At 47.0% G+C, this 18,820-nt stretch overlaps 2 protein-coding genes across 2 annotated transcripts in view; one reads left to right on the top strand and one right to left on the bottom strand.

Moving 5' to 3' along the window:
* The window catches only part of LOC144152747 (uncharacterized), a 29,368-nt gene extending 19,193 nt beyond the window's left edge, over window positions 1-10,175 (top strand). The window contains exons 7-12 of the mRNA XM_077684173.1: window positions 4,329-4,418; window positions 5,886-5,981; window positions 6,958-7,080; window positions 7,710-7,844; window positions 8,107-8,223; window positions 8,898-10,175. Coding sequence (XP_077540299.1) covers window positions 4,329-4,418; window positions 5,886-5,981; window positions 6,958-7,080; window positions 7,710-7,844; window positions 8,107-8,223; window positions 8,898-9,017 — 681 coding nt within the window. The 3' untranslated portion in view covers window positions 9,018-10,175. The remainder of the gene's footprint in view (window positions 1-4,328; window positions 4,419-5,885; window positions 5,982-6,957; window positions 7,081-7,709; window positions 7,845-8,106; window positions 8,224-8,897) is intronic.
* An 837-nt stretch (window positions 10,176-11,012) lies between these two features.
* LOC144152746 (putative ATP-dependent RNA helicase DDX10) overlaps window positions 11,013-18,820 on the bottom strand; it is a 32,815-nt gene continuing 25,007 nt past the window's right edge. The window contains exons 14-19 of the mRNA XM_077684172.1: window positions 17,967-18,210; window positions 17,005-17,154; window positions 16,253-16,417; window positions 15,350-15,415; window positions 12,434-12,537; window positions 11,013-11,245 (exon numbers count right to left, since the gene is read on the bottom strand). Of these exons, the coding sequence (XP_077540298.1) occupies window positions 11,068-11,245; window positions 12,434-12,537; window positions 15,350-15,415; window positions 16,253-16,417; window positions 17,005-17,154; window positions 17,967-18,210 (907 nt within the window). The 3' untranslated portion in view covers window positions 11,013-11,067. The remainder of the gene's footprint in view (window positions 11,246-12,433; window positions 12,538-15,349; window positions 15,416-16,252; window positions 16,418-17,004; window positions 17,155-17,966; window positions 18,211-18,820) is intronic.

An 18,820-nucleotide genomic window follows, 5' to 3' on the forward strand; every position in this document is an offset into this window, starting at 1 on the left:
CGCTCATCTGAAAAAGAAAATATGCCCCTTCAAAAGTGAGACGCCTTGAACATTTAATGTTTGTGCTTTTGACCTTGATTCGTTATTATGGACGACTCACATTATGAATGATTCTTCTGGGGAACGGACGCGTCAATATTAACGAGACATGACTGTATATGGTGCCTCACGTGGGCGAAAACCGGTTGATAGGGACGAAAGTGTGCGCTACATCGTGCAATTCACTCACAAGGACAACAACCGTATTTGCGGCGCTTTTTAATGGTAGGAATGGAAATGTATTTACTGGCGACGTAGTCGCACCACATAATAGAGAATACTAAACTTGTTGCCCGGATAACGACCGGTTGACAGCGGGAGTATGAGGGCCATTGCACAACACGCCTTGCGGAGTGTCCTGATGCGCATGCTCCACGGAGGAAGAATATTCTAATGCGCACGCCTTAGGAACGGCGTCTGGCCATTTTCTTACTAGCACATACGCCTGCTAAGAAACTCTGTGGCGATTGATGGTGCAGCGAGGGCGAACGCACGGTTGACGGTATCTTAGAGCTCGGCCTCCGTTGAGACTTCAGCTTCCCGCCACGTGATCACGCCATCCAAAAAAGGCGATTGTTAAAGGGGCTCTGAAATAGTTCTAATAAACGCTTGCACTCTTTCCTTCATTGTCAACAGCACGTAATGTCACTGCGCGATTTGCTCGTCGCAGCAGAACTATCCATCTTCCGTTTCTGCTTTGCTTTGGGTTCTTTTTTTTTTTTTTTCTAAAGTGGCTATCGAATGCGTTTATTGCTCTAACAGAAAGGAGGCGCCCATGGCCGCTACATTGCTCTAATGACGTAATTTGAGCGCCCAAAGTAGGCCGAGATTCGTGAAAGAGAGAAAAATCTTCTGAGCAGGTATCCAAGTTATATGAGGCGTCTCTTTTTTTGTTTGTTTGTTTTTCGCAATGACCCAGATCCACCAAACGCGAATTTGAGAAACAAGCGAAAGTTTGTTACCGGACCTAGATGCGACGCTGTCAAAGCTATTCAGCTAAGGAAGTTTATGGCCACAAGTAATTTAAAAAATTGTGCTGCATTTGAGCATTATTGGGGTGATTAGTTTAGGTTTGGCTCATATTGAATTGAAACGCTCAAACTGATGCGGTATTCTTACGAAAACTTTATTTAAATTGACTTACAAGAATGGTGCGATTAAGTTTTGGCGGAAAAGGCATTGGAAAACATGTGCAAAAGTTCTTAACGGTTGAACTATACATGGAGAGCAGGTGAGTCCTCTTGGCACCATTAATAGCTCTTTCCGAATTCTTCCCTGTGATAATTTTCCTGGGCACCATGCAGGAAGGCACCCAAGAATTAAGCAAGCTCTTCATTGCCTTGCCATGAATTTCCAAAACGCTTCACAAGAAGGCTGCTCATATCTTTTTCTTTACACCTTAATGAAATTGTTCATACTCTCAGACGGGGGGGGGGGGGGGGGGGGATTTGCCAGGGCTTGTAAGTGGTGGCCATTTAGTTGAGTACTGAAACGGTAAATATTGGAGAAAAAAATAAATATTTGTGGAGTTACTCCGTAGGGACGGGAGAGTCAGATGAAATCATAGTTTCACATCTCTAGTGTCATTTCGTTCACTTCTTCCTTTCACTTCGTCGTTGACATTTTTCGCCGATATCCTCATTGCCGTCTGACTTCATGATAAGCCAGATCCGAAAAGAAAAAAAAAAAGGACTTCTGAAAACATCCACGAAAGTTACGAAACAGTCTGAACAGTCAAGTCAAAAGCAAACTCCCATTGGGCAAATGGATTTGGCTCATAAATTTGATCCGTGAAACAGCAGGATCTGGCTCATTTCCGACACAAACTACGATCTGCGTACACGTTTGCAGGGCGTTATTTCACCTATTTTCTCGCCATCCCTTTTTAAGGGCTAGTTGCCGATTTTTTCTTGTCATTGCAGTTTATCTGACTTAGTTTCGGTTTCTGGATCTGGTTCATTTAAAAAAAATAAAACGCCTCACATGATGATCATAGAGCAGTAATCCTTGGCTGAGGTACTGAGTGGCCCCCAATTCTAAGTACTGAATGTGTTTGTTGACGACATTCTAAAAGCATTTAAGATTTAATAAAAAAATTAGAAAAAAATTACGCCTACCTCCCCTCGCGGGAACCCTGGTGTGATGCGACGCTGAAGAGGGTTCCATTGTGCGTTTCCGTTATATAAATAGATAGCGCCGTCGTGTGTGTCTCCTCTTCTGTGTCCCGTCTCTAGCGCTACTTACGATGAATCAGAAAAGCGGCCTCCGCGGCCGGGAGTCGAACCCGCGTCCTCGTGCTCAGCAGCGAAATAATTGTCGAAATGTGCAGCTTAGAATTTTGCAGCCATGCACGAATCGAGTTCACCGAAGATATCGCTCGAACTATGGGCACTCGTGCAGTGGAATTTTTCTGCTTCATTTTCCGCGTATTCCGTTTTCTTTTTTCATCTCCGCGGGCATGACGCGCCCCTGGAATGCGTGCGGGGCAAAGCGATAAGCCTTCGCCTCTCTTCGGTGCTCTCAATGGAATCAAACAGGAAGTGCGGGGATTGTATCCATAGGCGTGCGCACAGGGGGGGCAGGGGGGGCGGCCGCCCCCCCTAATCATCTGAAGGGGGTGCCAAATTTGCCCCATGCCTTGCCGATGTAACACATGAAAGTAAAATTTCTGCTCAGAAATATTTTGTGTGTGTTGCAATTCCATCACATTGAAATAAAAATTTTATAACCATCCCTCTTTGCACTGCGTTCGCACCGCAAGGCCTTCAGTGAGAAGAGGTCGGGAGTTGCTCTGGGGGGGGGGGGGCGCAGCGGTAAGACTTTGCCCCCCCAAATTGAGAACTCTGCGCACGCCTATGATTGTATCTGTCACGAACCTCTATCGCGTGACAGTGCAGCACATAGAGTTTCATACAATAATAACTTCTATGCAACTCTATTGTGCAGCGCACACCCTGCCCCCCTTTTTTCCTGTATAGACTTATGGGTAACCTTGAACGATATTTGAGAGCACTTTGCATCCCTCTGTCAGTTTTAACGAATCAGTAGGCTTGGAAATAAACTGATTTTGATTTGATTGACTTGATTTGATAATTGCCGAATTCGCGTAAGCTAAATCTGTGCATCACTAACGACAGGAAAATAGTTATCGGTAGTCGTTACTGGATACTGAACAGAATCCGTGCCCTCGTTCTCACATCTCCCCCGCCCCTGCCCTTGCGTAATGCTAGCTCGCGCCGAGCTAGCATTACGTGGTGATGCCCGGTGGTGATGTCCGGAGTGCGTTGCAGAAATTGCAAACCCTTTAGTTCCAGCAGGTTGTTCAGCGATTATACACACTGACGGCAAATTAAGGAGGGGTTGAGGGCTGGGGGAGGTTTGAACGCAGCATAATTTACATCTGCAAGCGGCAGCAAGCTTGTGGAGGCAATGTTTTTGCCCAGACTATTTTATTCATTACCATTCTGAATATTGCACTCGCCAGCTTGAGTCACGCAGCTGCCATTACCAGTTTGAGGAAAAACCGCTTCCGGCTTCGGGGAAAGAACTTTCGGGGAAAGTTGCAAACCGCTGTTTCAGCCTTCTACCACATCGGGTGTCGGCAACGACACGAGCTGGTCCGACATCTTTCACGTAACTACGGTGTACTAGTTGTACCAGAGTGAACTAGAATATTCTATTCTAGTCACTTGTCCCCGTGGCGACAAATGAACCATGCTCACGCCAGCTGGCGTTGACTCTCTCACATAGCTTTGCGTGAAAAAGGCGCCCGGTTTCTTAATTAAACAAGGCTGCTGTTGAATTCTAAAACAAAAAAAAAATATCTCACTTCGTGAAGAAGTAAATTTTGTCGTCGACTTGAAGAAACGTGCCCTGATCATTTGAAAACTGTGAAAACTGCTGCGATTGGTCGATCTTTCGACGTAAGCATGACTTTTTGGCAAATGTGCCCTCTAGCTCTTGCTTTTTTGTTTGCATGAAATTGCAGATATAAAGCTGCTAAAACATTGTGTTGCTGCGTAAAATTGATAAAACAGTGAAAGTTGGCTTTTTCTATAATTACTTCATTATGGGCTATTGGTGCTATTGGCGCACGAATGTGCGCGGGAAGAACAAATTGATATGGTGTGAGTGTTAAGCAGAGTTACTGGATATGTTAAGTACACTTGTTGTAACATACACAGTAATTAAGTGGTTGCTTACAATACAATTTTAAAAAATACGCAGAACAGGTGTCACGTTGAAGAATATACTGGTACATATTTGTTTTCATTTGCTTGCTGCTGCAGTGGGTCGTGAAAAGGGCCGGCGTCAAGGATGGTGACCGAATTTTGGACGTCGGCTGCGGCGTCGGAGGCCACGACTTCTACATGGCTGAGGTGAGACGCCCAACACTGGAGAACGCTCTGTTCGTTTTAGTCGGCGCCTCGCAAAAATCGCCTCATTCTCAAATATCGCCATTCCCATGAGAGTAAAAGAGCGCGTCATTCGTATTCCCAAAATTTGCTTCTGAAGTATCGTTTTAACTTTCTTTTTTAGGGTTCAGGTATGGTTCAGATCTCCAGTTCTCGTATTTTCGACAGTCCGCCCGCTCTGTTCCTTCTGTGAAATCTGACCCTCTTACTACAAAGCTTCTCACGTCCAGTCTTGCTTCTGTTGCCCTTAAACGCAACCTCGGCTAACTTTTGAAAAACCACTTTGTCTCAGCTCAGGCTGAGTCAGGAATAAAAAAACTCCCACCTCCCCTCGCGGGAACCCCTGTGTAGATGCGACGCATAGGGGGTTCCGTTGTTGCTTCCGTTAGGTTGATTCTCCCATCGCGTGAAACGTGCCGTGAATCCCCTGCCGCGGCTATGACGCAACACAATCCAACACAATCCACTTTAATCCAATTCAAGCCAAGCCAATCCAATCGAATCCAATCCAATGCTCCTCGCGAGAGAGTGTTCGCTATCGGAGAGGAGAGGGGGTGAGCGGCGGAGAGCGCAGCTGGCGCGGCGAGGAGAATGGGGGCGGGGCGGACAACGCCGCCGCCGACGACGACGCCGGAGGGACAAGGCGAGTGAATCAGATGCTCTGCATCTAAAACATAAGGCGCAGAATTTTGAGTGAGGGGCTCAAGATATTTTTAGAGCTAATGTGCATACAACTTCCAAAAAACCCGGTAGCATGCAAAGCCACCATAAGCGAAAGACTGCCCGAGGAAATAATTCCAAGCCCGCAAAACTGAGAGAAAGAATGCCACGCCAGCAAAAAAGAGGCGGTGTCTCCGTTGCTATGTGACGATCAGGCAGTTCATGCCTCATTCGACTCTCTCTGATAGCTGATGTGGGATGCGTGCCAAGATAAGCGTCATTTCGCGTGGAGAATATAAGATAGGCATGGAAACGGCGTGCTGGTGCAGGCATGTATGTGACAAGACAGCAAACTGAGAATTTGGTATTTTTAAAAGGTCACACCAGCATGTTTTTTTATTTTTTCTTCACCTACACTATAGCGCAACGCGTAAGGAGGCTTGGAGTTTTTTATGCATATTCACAAACGGATATACACGAAAAATTAATTTGTTCACTAGATTTTTAATAAATTCAAGTCCCGTGTGTGCCTTATACCTTGCCTTGGAGGCAGAAATTCCGTGCAGGCAAGCTTGCAATAAGCAGACGCCTGCCTCCTGATTGTATTCTGTTACACTCATGATAACAAGCATATACAGAAACTCTTATGACTTTCACGTGTTAAACACTGCTCCGGAGAGCATGCGCCTCTTAAAGTGTTTCAGCACATGTTTATTTTGTTCATGCTTAATCACCTTTCCATGTTTCTATCTACGATGCCGGCGAGTGCAGAAGTACGACGTTCACATCACAGCTGTGGACCTCTCCGTCAACATGATGTCTGTTGCGCTCGAGCATTTCGCCCAAAGGCCCCACATCGCTGACAAGGTGAGTACCGTATTTTGGCGCGTATAACCCACACCAAAAACGCGGAAATTTCAGGGGCAAAGTAGAGGTACGAATTATATGCGAAGTATTTCCTTTGGTGCAGCTTCACCGCAATGCGCGTTGGGCCGCGACGCCCCTACAGCAGTAATAGCGCCTAAGCCACTGTTATCCCATTGACAGTGTTTATTATGCACACACAGCGCAACTAATATACCAATTGAAAAAATGTATGCAGCAAGTCCTTAGTTACGTAGTCAACTAGGTAAGTTCTTTTGCATAAACAAATGTGTAATGTTGTTTGCATAGTAGCTTTGGTCCATCCTTTTATGTATAAAATATGCGGGCAATATGCATGGATACTTTTTTTTTTAAACGTCGATGGAAAGTGGGGTTGCAGGTTATATGCAGTTGCGGGATACACGCTTGAAAATATGGTATGCTGTCTCGATCAGTTTTGTCTGAGCCAGTGGCTGTAGCCCGCATTACGGCAGCAGCTTTTCATTACCCCAACCGACTGATCGGGGTAGAATGGTAGCTACCTTCAGTGGTCAGGTAGTCCCTTAACCACAATTAAATGCTGTTCTGTATACCCGCCATGTAAAGCGCAGCAGCCAAATACAAAAGACATAGGACTTGAAAAAAGTTACGCTGCTGCCGCTTATATGCATGCCTGAAAAGCAGGACATGCAAAACCGAAAAGGTTAGCGGGAACATTATCCAACATAGCACAATAAGCAATATGTCACACATGCCGCCGGACACGTAGCAATATTTCACAAGACACAAACAGCTTCCCGTTACAAGCGAGATACCGGCATCACATCCTGTGATCCATCCCATTCCTTACTAAAGAAAGGATATACACTTTTTGTATTTTCTATGAGAAATATCATTTTTGATCAAAACATTGCCCGGTTATCCCGAAGCACTCACTGGTACAAGCAGCCAAATAATTCCGCATAACTGCCTCCCACAGATCCAGTTCAAGATGTCCGACGTCATGAAGGCGGAGTTTCCAGACGCCAGTTTCGACCTCATCTACAGCAGGGACGCCATTCTCCACATCGCCGACAAGGAGAAGCTATTCGCACTGTTCCACGTGAGTTGGCTGCAGTTGTTGTTGTTGGCTGAAGAACAGTGAGCCAAACTTAGTTATTTGGCAGTTTTGTTCTGTGCACGTATTGTGTGTGCATCGGTTGCCTTAGTTCCAGTTTTTTTTTTTAATCGGATTCTCTGGCTAATTGTTATTACAAAAAAAATAGCTAGAGCGCTCGAACTGCAGACGTGCCTCTTCACAAAGCGCACTTTCAGTTCCCGTGTGTTAGCGGTCAAGAGCAGTTCTTTCTTTAAGGTTTGCGTTAACGAAAAACAGTTACTCTGCACACATTCTACAAGGGAAATTGACACATATGTCATGGATGGGATTTCTATCGTTGATCAATCAGCTCACCTATGAACCTAATCACAAATCAGGTCACTGTTCCAGATTAGAACTCTACAGCTTTTGCACAAGCTTGGCAACTCTTATAGCTGTGCTCATACAGCAAAAGTTCTATGAATCGTTCTTGGCTTACCTTTCCAGTATAGTCAGTCAACCACTCACCAACAGTTAGGCAAAACAACCAAGTTGCCGAAGTGCACTGTTCCTCAGTTACGAGGATTGCGATGTACACAAGATGCTTTGTTAGCTGTGCTGCCTCATAACTAAGCTTTCTCTACTCCCTCTAGAAATGGCTCGCGCCCGGAGGAAGGGTGGTGTTCACCGACTACTCCAAGGGGGACAAGCCACAGTACTCAGAAGAGTTCAAGAGATACGTGGCTCAACGGCAGTACCACCTGCTCACGATCCCTCAGTATGAACAGGTATGTAATGCTGCTTAGCTATAACACAGTCTAAGTAATCTGACGTCTTTAAAAAGCTTTATCCTTCTATACTATAGAAGGATAAAGCTTTTTAAAGACGTCAGATCTTGCTATAGAATCTATAGCAAGATACCTAAAACGGAAAGAAATGAATTTCAAACCACTGGCACCACTGAGTTGATCACTGAAATGCCAAGGTGCAAAACCTGCCGCGTTTTGACGAGCGACACCAAACACGTGGCGGTTGTCGTGTCTCCCACAGCTCCTGAAGAAGTCGGGCTTCGTGAACGTCCAGGTGGACGACATCACTGAGGACACCGTCCGAACCCTCCGAATGGAGCTGGAGAAGCTGGAGAGCAGAAAAGCCGAGTTCCTAAAGGTATACCGCACAAGGGGGACAACACTTAGCACTTTGCTGAAGTGTGCTCCGAAAAAAATCATATGGCACGCATTATTCCGAAGTGAAAGAGAAAAGGGGGCGAAGGAGAAGCATAATAATACTGTACTCTTCCTTAGCTTTACGTAAAACTGTGCTGGACGATTGCACAGATGCTGTGCTGTGCTTGAGCTCGTCTCCGCATGGGAAGTGCAGATTCATGGAATGGAGCGAGAAGTGCTTTAAGCTTCGGAATAATATGCGCACCCTGTAAGGCACTGGGAGTTAGGTGCCACAGGCCCTTCCCCTGTGGAAACTCTTCTGGCGCAAAAGATAAGGGGCGGAAGATCAGGCATAGAATAATAGGCAGAAAGTGTGGCAATTAGTACACAAGTGGAGGTAAAAATGCAGAACCATCTCCGAATAGTGTGTATATCCTGTGAATGAAAATCCTTCTGGTTGTGTGACCAACTTGCATTGACAAACTGAACTTATAACAAACAACTGCGGCCGTGGTTCAAATCCAGTTTCGCGAATTTACTTTTCTCTCTCTGCGCAGTTGCCACAAAAATCGCTCCAGAGTTCTCAGTTATGGAGGATCAGACAGAAACAACCATTTAGCCGCTCCACAGCAGATGATGATAATAATAGGTGGTACTTCTTTCTCCTCACGACAGGAGTTCTCAGCCGAGGACTACAACTGCCTCAAGCAAGGCTGGGAAGCCAAGATCAAGCGTGGCACAGAGGGCGACCAAGCATGGTGCCTGTGCTATGCCGAGAAGCGGGCGCAACAATAGGATTTCAATTAGTAGCTCCCTAAAGCCGTCTCTGGCACCACACGATGCACGTATCCTTTCCTCCCTTTTTTTTTTTGTTTTGCCTCCTTCACGACGCCCAACTCTAGCATACAACCATTCGCAACGTTATCCTTTCAAACATTTGCTTGAGGTTTCAACACGCTGACGGTGAAGTCCTCCCTTATAGCGAAACGACTGCCGTTGACAAAATAAATGGATTTCAGAAATCGGCCGTCAATAAGTTGCCTTAACCCCTTCAGACGCCGCTCGCTATTTCCTCTTACAATTTTTTTTTGTGGTTTCTACGCTCTGTATCTAGCCAAATAATATGAATTTGCAGGTTACTGACCCCAACACAGTCTTAGTTCTTTTTTTACAGTCATGTACAGAATTGTGCACATAGCGTCACGGAGGTCAAGAGCATCAAGCAGCGCTGAATATTTCCACATACGTATACATTGCTGTGATATGCATTGTTTCTGTATTTCTAGGGCCACACGTCTTTTGAGAAAATGAGGAGAGAGTTCAAAAAATTCACCCGCTGAAGCCATCGCGTGCGTCGCCATTTTGTTTGTTTATGCTCTTAGTATTCTTACTGGCCGCCAGATGGCCCTAACGTCTTCTATATTAGATGAAGGATACAAAATTATGCTAAACTAGTGAATACTTTCAGCTTTGGTATTTGTTTGTAAAAAACCGCAGGATTGAAATGTACACAATTGTGTACATAGCGTCTGAAAGGGTTAAAGTAGGTGTCGTTAGCAATCTGTGTGCCACGATAACGTAATAGAGCTTAACCTTCCTCATCATTATCTCACCTCAGCGCTACCACTTTTATGCGGAAACAGCTTTTCAAAGCCGGCCAAAAAGAACTTGGTACCCATGTGTTACACAGCTGCATCTCTGGCCATCAGCATGTAGGCAGCCCTCGCGATGGTGACGCGGACAGGACGCAGTACTATGTTCCCATCCTGGGCCATACCTTTTTATCAGCAGCCCTCCACGAGCATTCGCAACGGACACGATCTGGCGAGGGTGACAAATTTTAAATGCTTCGGCCTGACTGCAAAGACGTTTCAGCCCTGAAGAAGCTTCTCCTCTTCAACTGCTGCGAGTCCTTGGCGGGTATTGTGCCAATAAAGTTGTTCCTCAACTGCTCTTCACTTGTCTTAAATACACAGTTGACGAGGTGTCCACCAAGCTGTATTAGTGCCTTTTACCGTTAAGGGCCAAATGGCAATGTGGAGAGAGGAATTACAGTGTGCTTGTGTGCCTAGAATGAATCTGCCTCAAATTTTTTGGCACCAAGACCACCCACCATTAGTGAATGCCTCACCACTTTTGGCTAATTGGCCGCATGAGTGGCATGCGTTAAGTGAGTATATGTGGCCATGGTTCTCGGGCAGCAACGATGTCTTTCCAAGATGGCAGCCTTTTTGAGCTAAAAGAGTGCCGAAATTTTGATCTGCCTGTCTGTCGCACTATTTGCCCCCCAAAAAAAGCAAAAAAAAAAAAAAAGTAGCTGCCAGAAATAGAAGTTCAGAAGAGCCAATGGTGGGAATCGAACCCACATCATACGCGTGGAAAATGGGAATGCAAACAATTAATGCTGGTATTCTTTTCTTTAATGGATGGGATATTTAGGTAAACTCAGAGGCAACAATTACATGTAACGATTAACAAACAGTTACAAAAGCCAGCGAGCATCAAACAACAGGCAGTTCATTCAGACAAATTCGGTGCCCTTCAAATGGTTAAGCATCATGAGCAAACTTGCAAAGCAAAATCCCAGCCTGGCCTCCCATATACGCAAAGAAAACCCTCCAAAAAAGACAGCCACTAACTTTGTCTATGGTGCACGGTGACTCCAAAGGTTGTTGCCCACTTCACTCACCCACTGGTGCATGTGTTTCCAAGCTGTGACCCAAGCTTCGGCTGTCAAGCGGCAGCAGGGGTGGAGAAACTAGAGCCAGCAGTAAAACAGCATACACAGGCTTTAGCAGCGTCCATGTGAGGTGCTCTTATTGACACGAGAGTGATCCATCATAAATTATGTGCGCGACAGCATGCGCAGTGCGAGCTCTTCATCGGCCTTCAAGTCTAAGCCAGTGTCCATGGGTCCATCCTCCTCCTCTTCCTCCTCACTGCTGTCAGCAGGGGGCGCCACTCTCTTCTTCGGCCGAGCTGGACCCTCATCCTCCGAATCAGCTGCTCGCTTTTCCCTGGAACTGCACACAGTCACAGTTGACAACAGGGTCATCGGCTTGCCAGCAGTTCCAAAAATGAAGCTCAGCTACAATCACTTCAGAACAGTAATCGGAGCAGCCAGGAGTGCATTCTGAAGCAGTGGAAAGCATGATTCATAGAAGTGCAATGGGTGCAGTGCGGTAAACAACCCACAGGAGCTGTACTGAGACACTGTGTAAAATTTTTTTGTACTAATGTTTGTTTTGCTTATACAGTTGAATTTCATTAATTCAAACTTGAGACGGAACAAGAACTTGTTTGAATTAAGCAGAGTTCGCATTAGATGAAGCTCATTTAATGAAGTACTTACATGGAGCACTGCACTAAGCAGAACACGTGGACTGGCATATGTGGAACATATGAGTGACAAGGTTTAGGACATTTATGCCAATTTCAAATGGGTTTAATCGGTGATGAAAGTCTACACGCAGTTTTTTTCAGTAGTGACTCAACGAACATCGTTTGAAGCTTGTAGACTACCTCTAACGCAGCATGAGCATTCTCTTGGCTAGAGAAATAGTGTGTGGCTGCGCACTGTGCCCACACTGCATCAGTTCGGGGAAATATCTTTCCCATAATTTGAGGGATTGAGAGACTTTGAAGGCGCATACACATGATGCGTACACTCATGTACACCCATGTACAGTATTTGTGTTGTGTGCATGAATGCTTGGTGAATTATGGTGAATAATGATTCCGCCTGCTACTACCTCCTAATCCTGGCCCTCATGAGGCCCATGTTTTCCCCTGGTTTCCAGATCCCTAGCATTCTACCGCAGTGTCCACTTAGCTGCTTCTCATTATCATCCCATCCTTCGTGACGCGAGTCTTGGTGATGCCATCATGTATGGTTTCACAAAGGGATGCTCGCTGAGGCCGTGCACACCAGAATTGGCAGTAATGAAATTACAGTAATTAAATTACTTTTGAGTGTTGGTAATTTAGCGATGTAATAGGCCAGTAATTTCATGAAAATTACCCATTACTTTCTCAACTGCTTTTGACTACGATATAGCCTGTCCGCTTCTCCTACAGCATAAAAAGTTGACCAAGTAGAGTTCCAATGCCCAGAGAGTCTCTGCCTCTGGGCATTGGAACTCTAATAAACTGTACATGAGTTGGTGTATAAACAAATATTTTTGAGATAACAAAAGAAACCAGCATCCCACCTCTGCTTGGGCGGCACGTCCTCCTCTTCTGAGCTGGAGGACTCTGCAGAGCTAGGCCCGGCCACACCCCTGTCATCAGCGTCCTCTTCCCCACTTCCAGCAGCCTGCCCGAGAAGAAGAAAACGCCTCGTGTCCAGCTGGCCAATCCTCGTGGCCCCGAATGATCAGGGCAAGCTTCTCACTGATAAAATCTGGTGGGCACACTGGGAGTGGCACTAATGGGTGAAACAACATTGGACTCCAATACGTACTACGTACAGTAATTTTCCTTTCTAGGGAGGACTGCATGCTGATTACTCGTGGGGAGCCCGGCATTCTGATGAAATGTGCTAGGGAGATGCAATTAGCAGACCTCTCATGTTCACCTACGGGTATGGCTCCAGGTGACGTGGTCCTACATTGTTTTTTTAGGGGTGTGCGAATATCAATTTTTTAATTTCGAAGCGAATTCGAATAATAAAAACAAAGTTCGAATCGAATCGAATATTTTTCGAATATTTTTCGAATACGAATACTTATGGTTTTTTGTAAAATTAATGTTTTCACCATCTAGAGACACAAAAACTGCAACTTTATTGCACAACAAATCGCACAAAGTAAAATTAGGAATTACACAATACCATTGCACTCAACAGATTAAGGTCTGCACTCACTTAAATGTTAACATGGAGAAAGGTTAACTGCTCGACATGTTCGGGGAGCAGTGACAACCTCCTGCTCGTCACCACTTTACCAGATATCGAAAACAGCCGCTCACTTGAGACACTAGTAGCTGGCATGCCCGAGCCCGTGCACATTGCCGCGCGCTGATACAGTAAAATCTTGATTATACTAATCTCGCGGGACTGCGAAAAATATTCGTATCATCCGAAATTCGTATGAACCAACACAGACCAAAAAATTTAGCGCTGAAAAAAGTTTTCGTTTATTTCTTTTCCTACTTTCGCGTGAAGAAATTCGTGATTTTTCTGCTTTTTTTAACCCCCGTGTCGCAAAGCAGTCCTTTCTGGAGCACGTAAAGCTTCGCGCTCGTCTTCTCACTCGCTCTGCCCAAGCTCGCTACACACCGCAACAACCAAGCGTGAACCGCATGGTGCGGTTTTGCACGCGATTCGCTCGCCTCGGCTCTGCGAGCGCTGTATTTTCACGCCCACATCGACGATTTCGCGCCCGCGGTAGCGCCTACCTCGGTCAGAAAATGACGCACGACGCGCGCGGCAGAATGGAGGAGCCTGACTACTTGCGATGAGATCGAGACAGCCGGCTTGGCTCCGCCAGAGACGGTTAGGCTTAGCACCCCGGCAAATATTTTATGGGCGCTTTTACTAGCGGCGCAGATGATGTTTTATAGTACCGTTATCGCATGAATTATCAGCTCCTTTACCGCACAAGCAACTTCGTGTCTCCCTTGAGCCGCATTTTAAAGAGCGGTTAGAAGCGGTCGCTCGAGCGCCCGCGCCACTTCGCGGCTGGAGCCGACGCCATGTTGACGTCGCCGGCCGCGCCGCGCGCAGCGTGGGGGTGGTTTCGCGGCGGTGTCAGCGCGTTGGGCGTGCGCAGAGCGTTTTCGCGAGCAGAAAACAACAGCCCGGCCGTTTCTGGAGAAAGAGTGACAAACAGGGGAGCGAGAGCCGTCACTTGCTCGTTCAGCAGTCGGGTGCCTCGCCGGCTCGTTCGTACCTTCCACCGGGCCGCGCAGGTCCGTTCGTAACAGCCGAAATTTTTCCCATTGCAAACGATGCAATTTCGCCGGGACTTTTCGGAAATTCGTATCATCCCGAAATTCGCAGCCCCAGAATCGTATCAACGAGAGTCCACTGTAAATAAACACCGATACAGACACGCTCTGAATTTTTTTTTTTTTTTTTTTTTTTTTTTAGTTTTGGGTGGTTCGAATATTTTGAACAATAAAAGTGTCGTTCGAATCGAATCGAATACCAAAAAATTCGAATCGAATATTCGAAGTTTCGAATATTCGCACACCCCTAGTTTTTTTTAACTTGTAGCAGCTCTAGACAATGGAAATGCCGAGCCACAGTACAGCACATGTATTTCAGGTAGAAGGTAGCAGGTGACAAGCCAGCGGTGGTGAGGCCTGGCTGAACGCTCGGAGTCTGTGAGAGCACTGACCACTCGCGCCACGAGGCTGAGCGGTCCTTCACTGTCTTGGGCAATGCTGCTGCAAACTCCTCCATTTCTTAAAGCTAAAGGGTGCACTCCCCACTACGGGCTCTACCTAGACTTGTGGCATTTTTCAGCCATGCCATATATTAATAAAACCAGCATAAATAAAAAAAAAGCCAAACTACTTCACCCATCAAGAATACCTCAAGGACTGCAAAATGTATGGCTGCGTCAAAATACGTCCATTTACCACAAAGCAGTGCCATGAATACAGTGAAAATGGCTTTTAGTTACTGGAGTTGCTCATACTCCTAGCAGCTACCACAGTCCCTGGTGTCATTGACTGCCCTCGACAAGTTTCTGCCCCTTCCTTTGGTGCATCAGATGCTCTTCTAGAGTTCACTTCCCTCTGGGGGACTTTTATGACCCAAGCAGCATAATGCATAGGCAAGCAACACAAAAGCATTCAACTGTCCTAGGTAGGACAATATTTTTTACTATAAGTAGTTGAAAATAGTATCAATTATGCCATTTTGACCTATAATTCACAACTTAGTATTTACATTGAATGCTCTTCACCTTCAAAACAGCCAAACATTTTTTTTACAGCACAGTAAAAATATAATTTTTCTAAAGGAAGCCTCACAAACTCGGAAATGGCGCAGCTTTAGGGTATCACCTAACGCAATGAACAATTCTCATCAAGCCCCTAGACTGCACTGCGCAATCACATGCGTTGTCACGGCAACCGTTGCACAAGGGCGCCTTGCAGCGGAGAGACCTCCTCCTTACCAATTCTGCTCCGGCATCCTCGCCCCTCTCCTCTCTCCGTTCCTGCTTCATTTTCAGCCGTTTCTCCTGCAAGGAAAATAATTCTCAGTTACTTTTTTCGAGGGACCTGGTAAGAACACGGTGTGACAAGAGGAGTAGCACTGGATGCCCACACACCCCCCCTCATCAATGCAGTCCTCATAATGAGAGAGGAATAGGTGACACAGCACTGTCTTTCCTCATGTGAAGATCCCGCCGCGGATTCCGTGGACATAACGCATCCCCTTCAAGACTGGGATCACAATCCCACTGCTCAAGAGACAACCTAGCATGTGACTCAACTCTCCTGCCTACTCGCCCATCGCTGTCTCTCGAGGAGTGATATCACACCCTCACTTACTTCCCCACGTTAATGAGAAGCGAGACGACAGCCACTGCATCTTATTATTCGTATGAAAGTGATAGACAGCTCGGTAGGTCGGAAATCCGGCGTAACCGAGACAAAATGGCAGATGACGCACGCAGATGATGCAAAGAGAAAAGGTTAAAGTAATCGAGTTGAAAATAAACGTCTGGGTCTGGACAAAAATCGAACACAGGGCCTTCAGAATGCAATACAAGCATGTAGCCCCTCTGCTACCACAGCTCAGTGACTATTGCCGACTAAAGCTAACCCAACTAGTGAATGCATTGTGGTTTTTTACTTCAAAACGTGCGTTGAAGACACGTACCGAGGCCTACATGAGTAATTTTAGCATGCTAATTACACAAGTAGCAATCAGACAAGCAGCAAAGCATGCTTTCGTTAACTGTCCTCTTTGCTTGGCGATGTGAACAGGTTCAGGTGATCCAAACACCTGAACCTGTTCGGAGAGACCGCTCTCTGTCAAGTGCTTGCAGTGAGGAGAGAATCGGTGGCCGCACCCTGTGCATGGCCTTGATCCTCTCGCGGAAGCGCTGCTTGTCGAACTTGTCCTCTTCCTCGAGGATCTTCTTGGAGACGGCCAGGTCGATGCCGCAGGGCGCCTTCTCCTCCTTCAGCAGGTCCCGGATGACGCCCGCCTTCTGGACGTTCAGGCCCTCCACAGCCTGCAATGAAAAAGAGGGACACCACACCGCACGCAGTGTATGACCACCACCACCACCACCACGTTGCGGCAACAACAACAACCAACAGGTGTGAAGCAGTAGCGCAGGGCTGTTGTACATGGCCCCACTGGAAGGAAGGAACAGCCCACCGCCAGGGTAGTAAACCGTGAGGGATCAATCATGGTCATGACCTACTAGGTGGGGGAGGTGCCAAGCTACGATAGTTGCCCAACTGAGACTGAGCAAGACTTAAAACTGGCAGGCCAGTGGTAGGAAAGTACCCGAGCAAGTGCTAAAGTCCAACGCAGGCCGTGCAATGTTGGGCCTTACTAGGCTATGGGCCTCTTTGCTAGACCATGCCGACTTCATGCAGGGAGTGCTGCCACTGCCTTGCCTAGGCAATGGCAGCATCATTTCCCGTTAACGAAGGGCACAATTAGAAACCTCATCTTTCAACAGGAGGCCCAGCTTCCAGCTTGGCTGACAGAGGGGAGGGAGTGGCTGCCCCTTCCCCGTGTCTGGTTTTCACAACAGCAATTCCTGCCCTGCCTTGCAACAGCGCGAAAGTCGAGGAGAAGGAACCTTACCTCGCCTTCCTCGTCAAACACCAGCTTGGTGTTTGGCACCACTCGTTTCTTGAGCGCTTTCTTGGCCGCGGCCACTTTGGTCAGGGGCTTCTTGTTCTTCTTCTTCTTGCCCTCTTCGTCGTCACCCAGGGGCTCTTCTGCACCGTCGTCCTGCAAGGATACGAGGGCACTTGGACAAAACCATAGCGAGCATTTCTTGAGGACAACAGTATTACGTTCAAGGCCAAGATGCTCACCACCTGCCCCCCCAGCAAGCACAATATTAGGCAAAGCTCAGTGAGCTCACCAGTGGCGAGGGCGTTGGTGAGAGCTAGAGCACGGTGCTTTTGAAAAAGCACGAAAGGGCAAAAATGTGGTAAAAAGAGAGCATAATTATATTTCTTTTCGTTTTCACTATAATTCCCTTGATTTGACAGGCATCCACACTACCAGTATGCTCAGGTGTATGCATTCCATTGAGGCTGTGCATGTCTTGGCGCTGTCTGTCCTAAGCTCTCTTCTTGTATGCACGCACACACATGCAATGAACAACCGACTGACTCGGGATTTCTTTTCAATGACGTTCATCTTCCCTTCCCTTTAGGGTAATAACTAACAGCTGACCAGCATGTAAACGTCAATTGGTGAATATAATCTGCCAAGCAACATGGCAAGTGCAAACATGTTCGCAACACGCAGCCACATGTTCTCCCTTACTATGCAACAACGGCCCAGAGTGCAGAGTTACTGGTTGACCACCAACTTGGATAGATTTGTCATCTATCCTTACTGCCCTTTCAAGCCTAACCCTGGCTCAAAGAGTAACCTACAGTGGGTGCTTTTGTAAGAACATGCAAGTCCTCAGAGAGGGTACCGGACATGTTGTTCTCGTAGCACTAGGCACAGTCTCACCAGCAGTGACGGTTTTTCCTCACAAGCTAAACACTGCCGCCGTAACAAAGGAAGCTGGGGACGCTGCCCACCTCGGACTGGTACGTGACTGTCCTCTTGACTGTAAAGATGTCGCCCAGGTCCGAGTCGTCGCTCTCATCCTGTGCCTCAAACAGGGCAGTGGATCTGGATTTCTTGGGCAGTAATGCGGGAGCTGAAGAGCCACTCTCTCGCTGTTCCTGAGCCTTCTGCTGCTTCTTCTCCTGGGCCGCCTTGGCCTGCTTCAGGTGCTTCTGGACAAACCTCACTCGGGGTGCCACGGCCAAACCCAAGGACCTGCAGCCAAAGGAGGGAAAAGCACACCCTATGACCCTTTCTACACCTTCACCAGACCATGCTATACAACCGGGCCTGCAAACGCCAAGCTGTCACACGGCTGCAGTAATGCCGCAATAACAGCAAGTAAGTCTCCTCGCACTGGGCTTGTGCCTTGAGCAGGAATTACAGGGCATGAGCTTCACCACTAGAAAAGTTGTGCGCAGTGCAATAAAAACACCAAGGACAGGGAGTCACGGTGGATCCGGTACTACATTCAAGTGTGCTTCACACACTTAGTGCCAGTACAATCTAGGGAGCCGTGAGCCAGAGCAACGGTTCACTTAGCACCCTCTTTGGTGCAGGCACTTCACCAAGAAAAGGGGGACAAAGAACAGGGAAGATGGGCACTAGGCACCCAGGCACCACATAGCGATCAACTGGCAAAAGTCATGGGGGTAACAGTTAAAGGTGATTTTTGTGAATTCGTTTCTGGCTCAGTTCAAGCCACCGTGAGAACAAAAAGGACACCCTGCGATTCAGTTCGCCCCCCCTAATAGTGTCCGAGGCAAAAAAGATTGATTGATCGATTGTAGGGTGATAATGCGACGACGCAACGCAGGCGATGAGG

The sequence above is a fragment of the Haemaphysalis longicornis genome, unplaced genomic scaffold (genome assembly GCF_048455015.1).
Source record: "Haemaphysalis longicornis isolate Haplotype H1 unplaced genomic scaffold, Haemaphysalis longicornis Haplotype H1 scaffold_9, whole genome shotgun sequence".
NCBI classification, from domain to species: Eukaryota; Metazoa; Arthropoda; class Arachnida; order Ixodida; family Ixodidae; genus Haemaphysalis; species Haemaphysalis longicornis.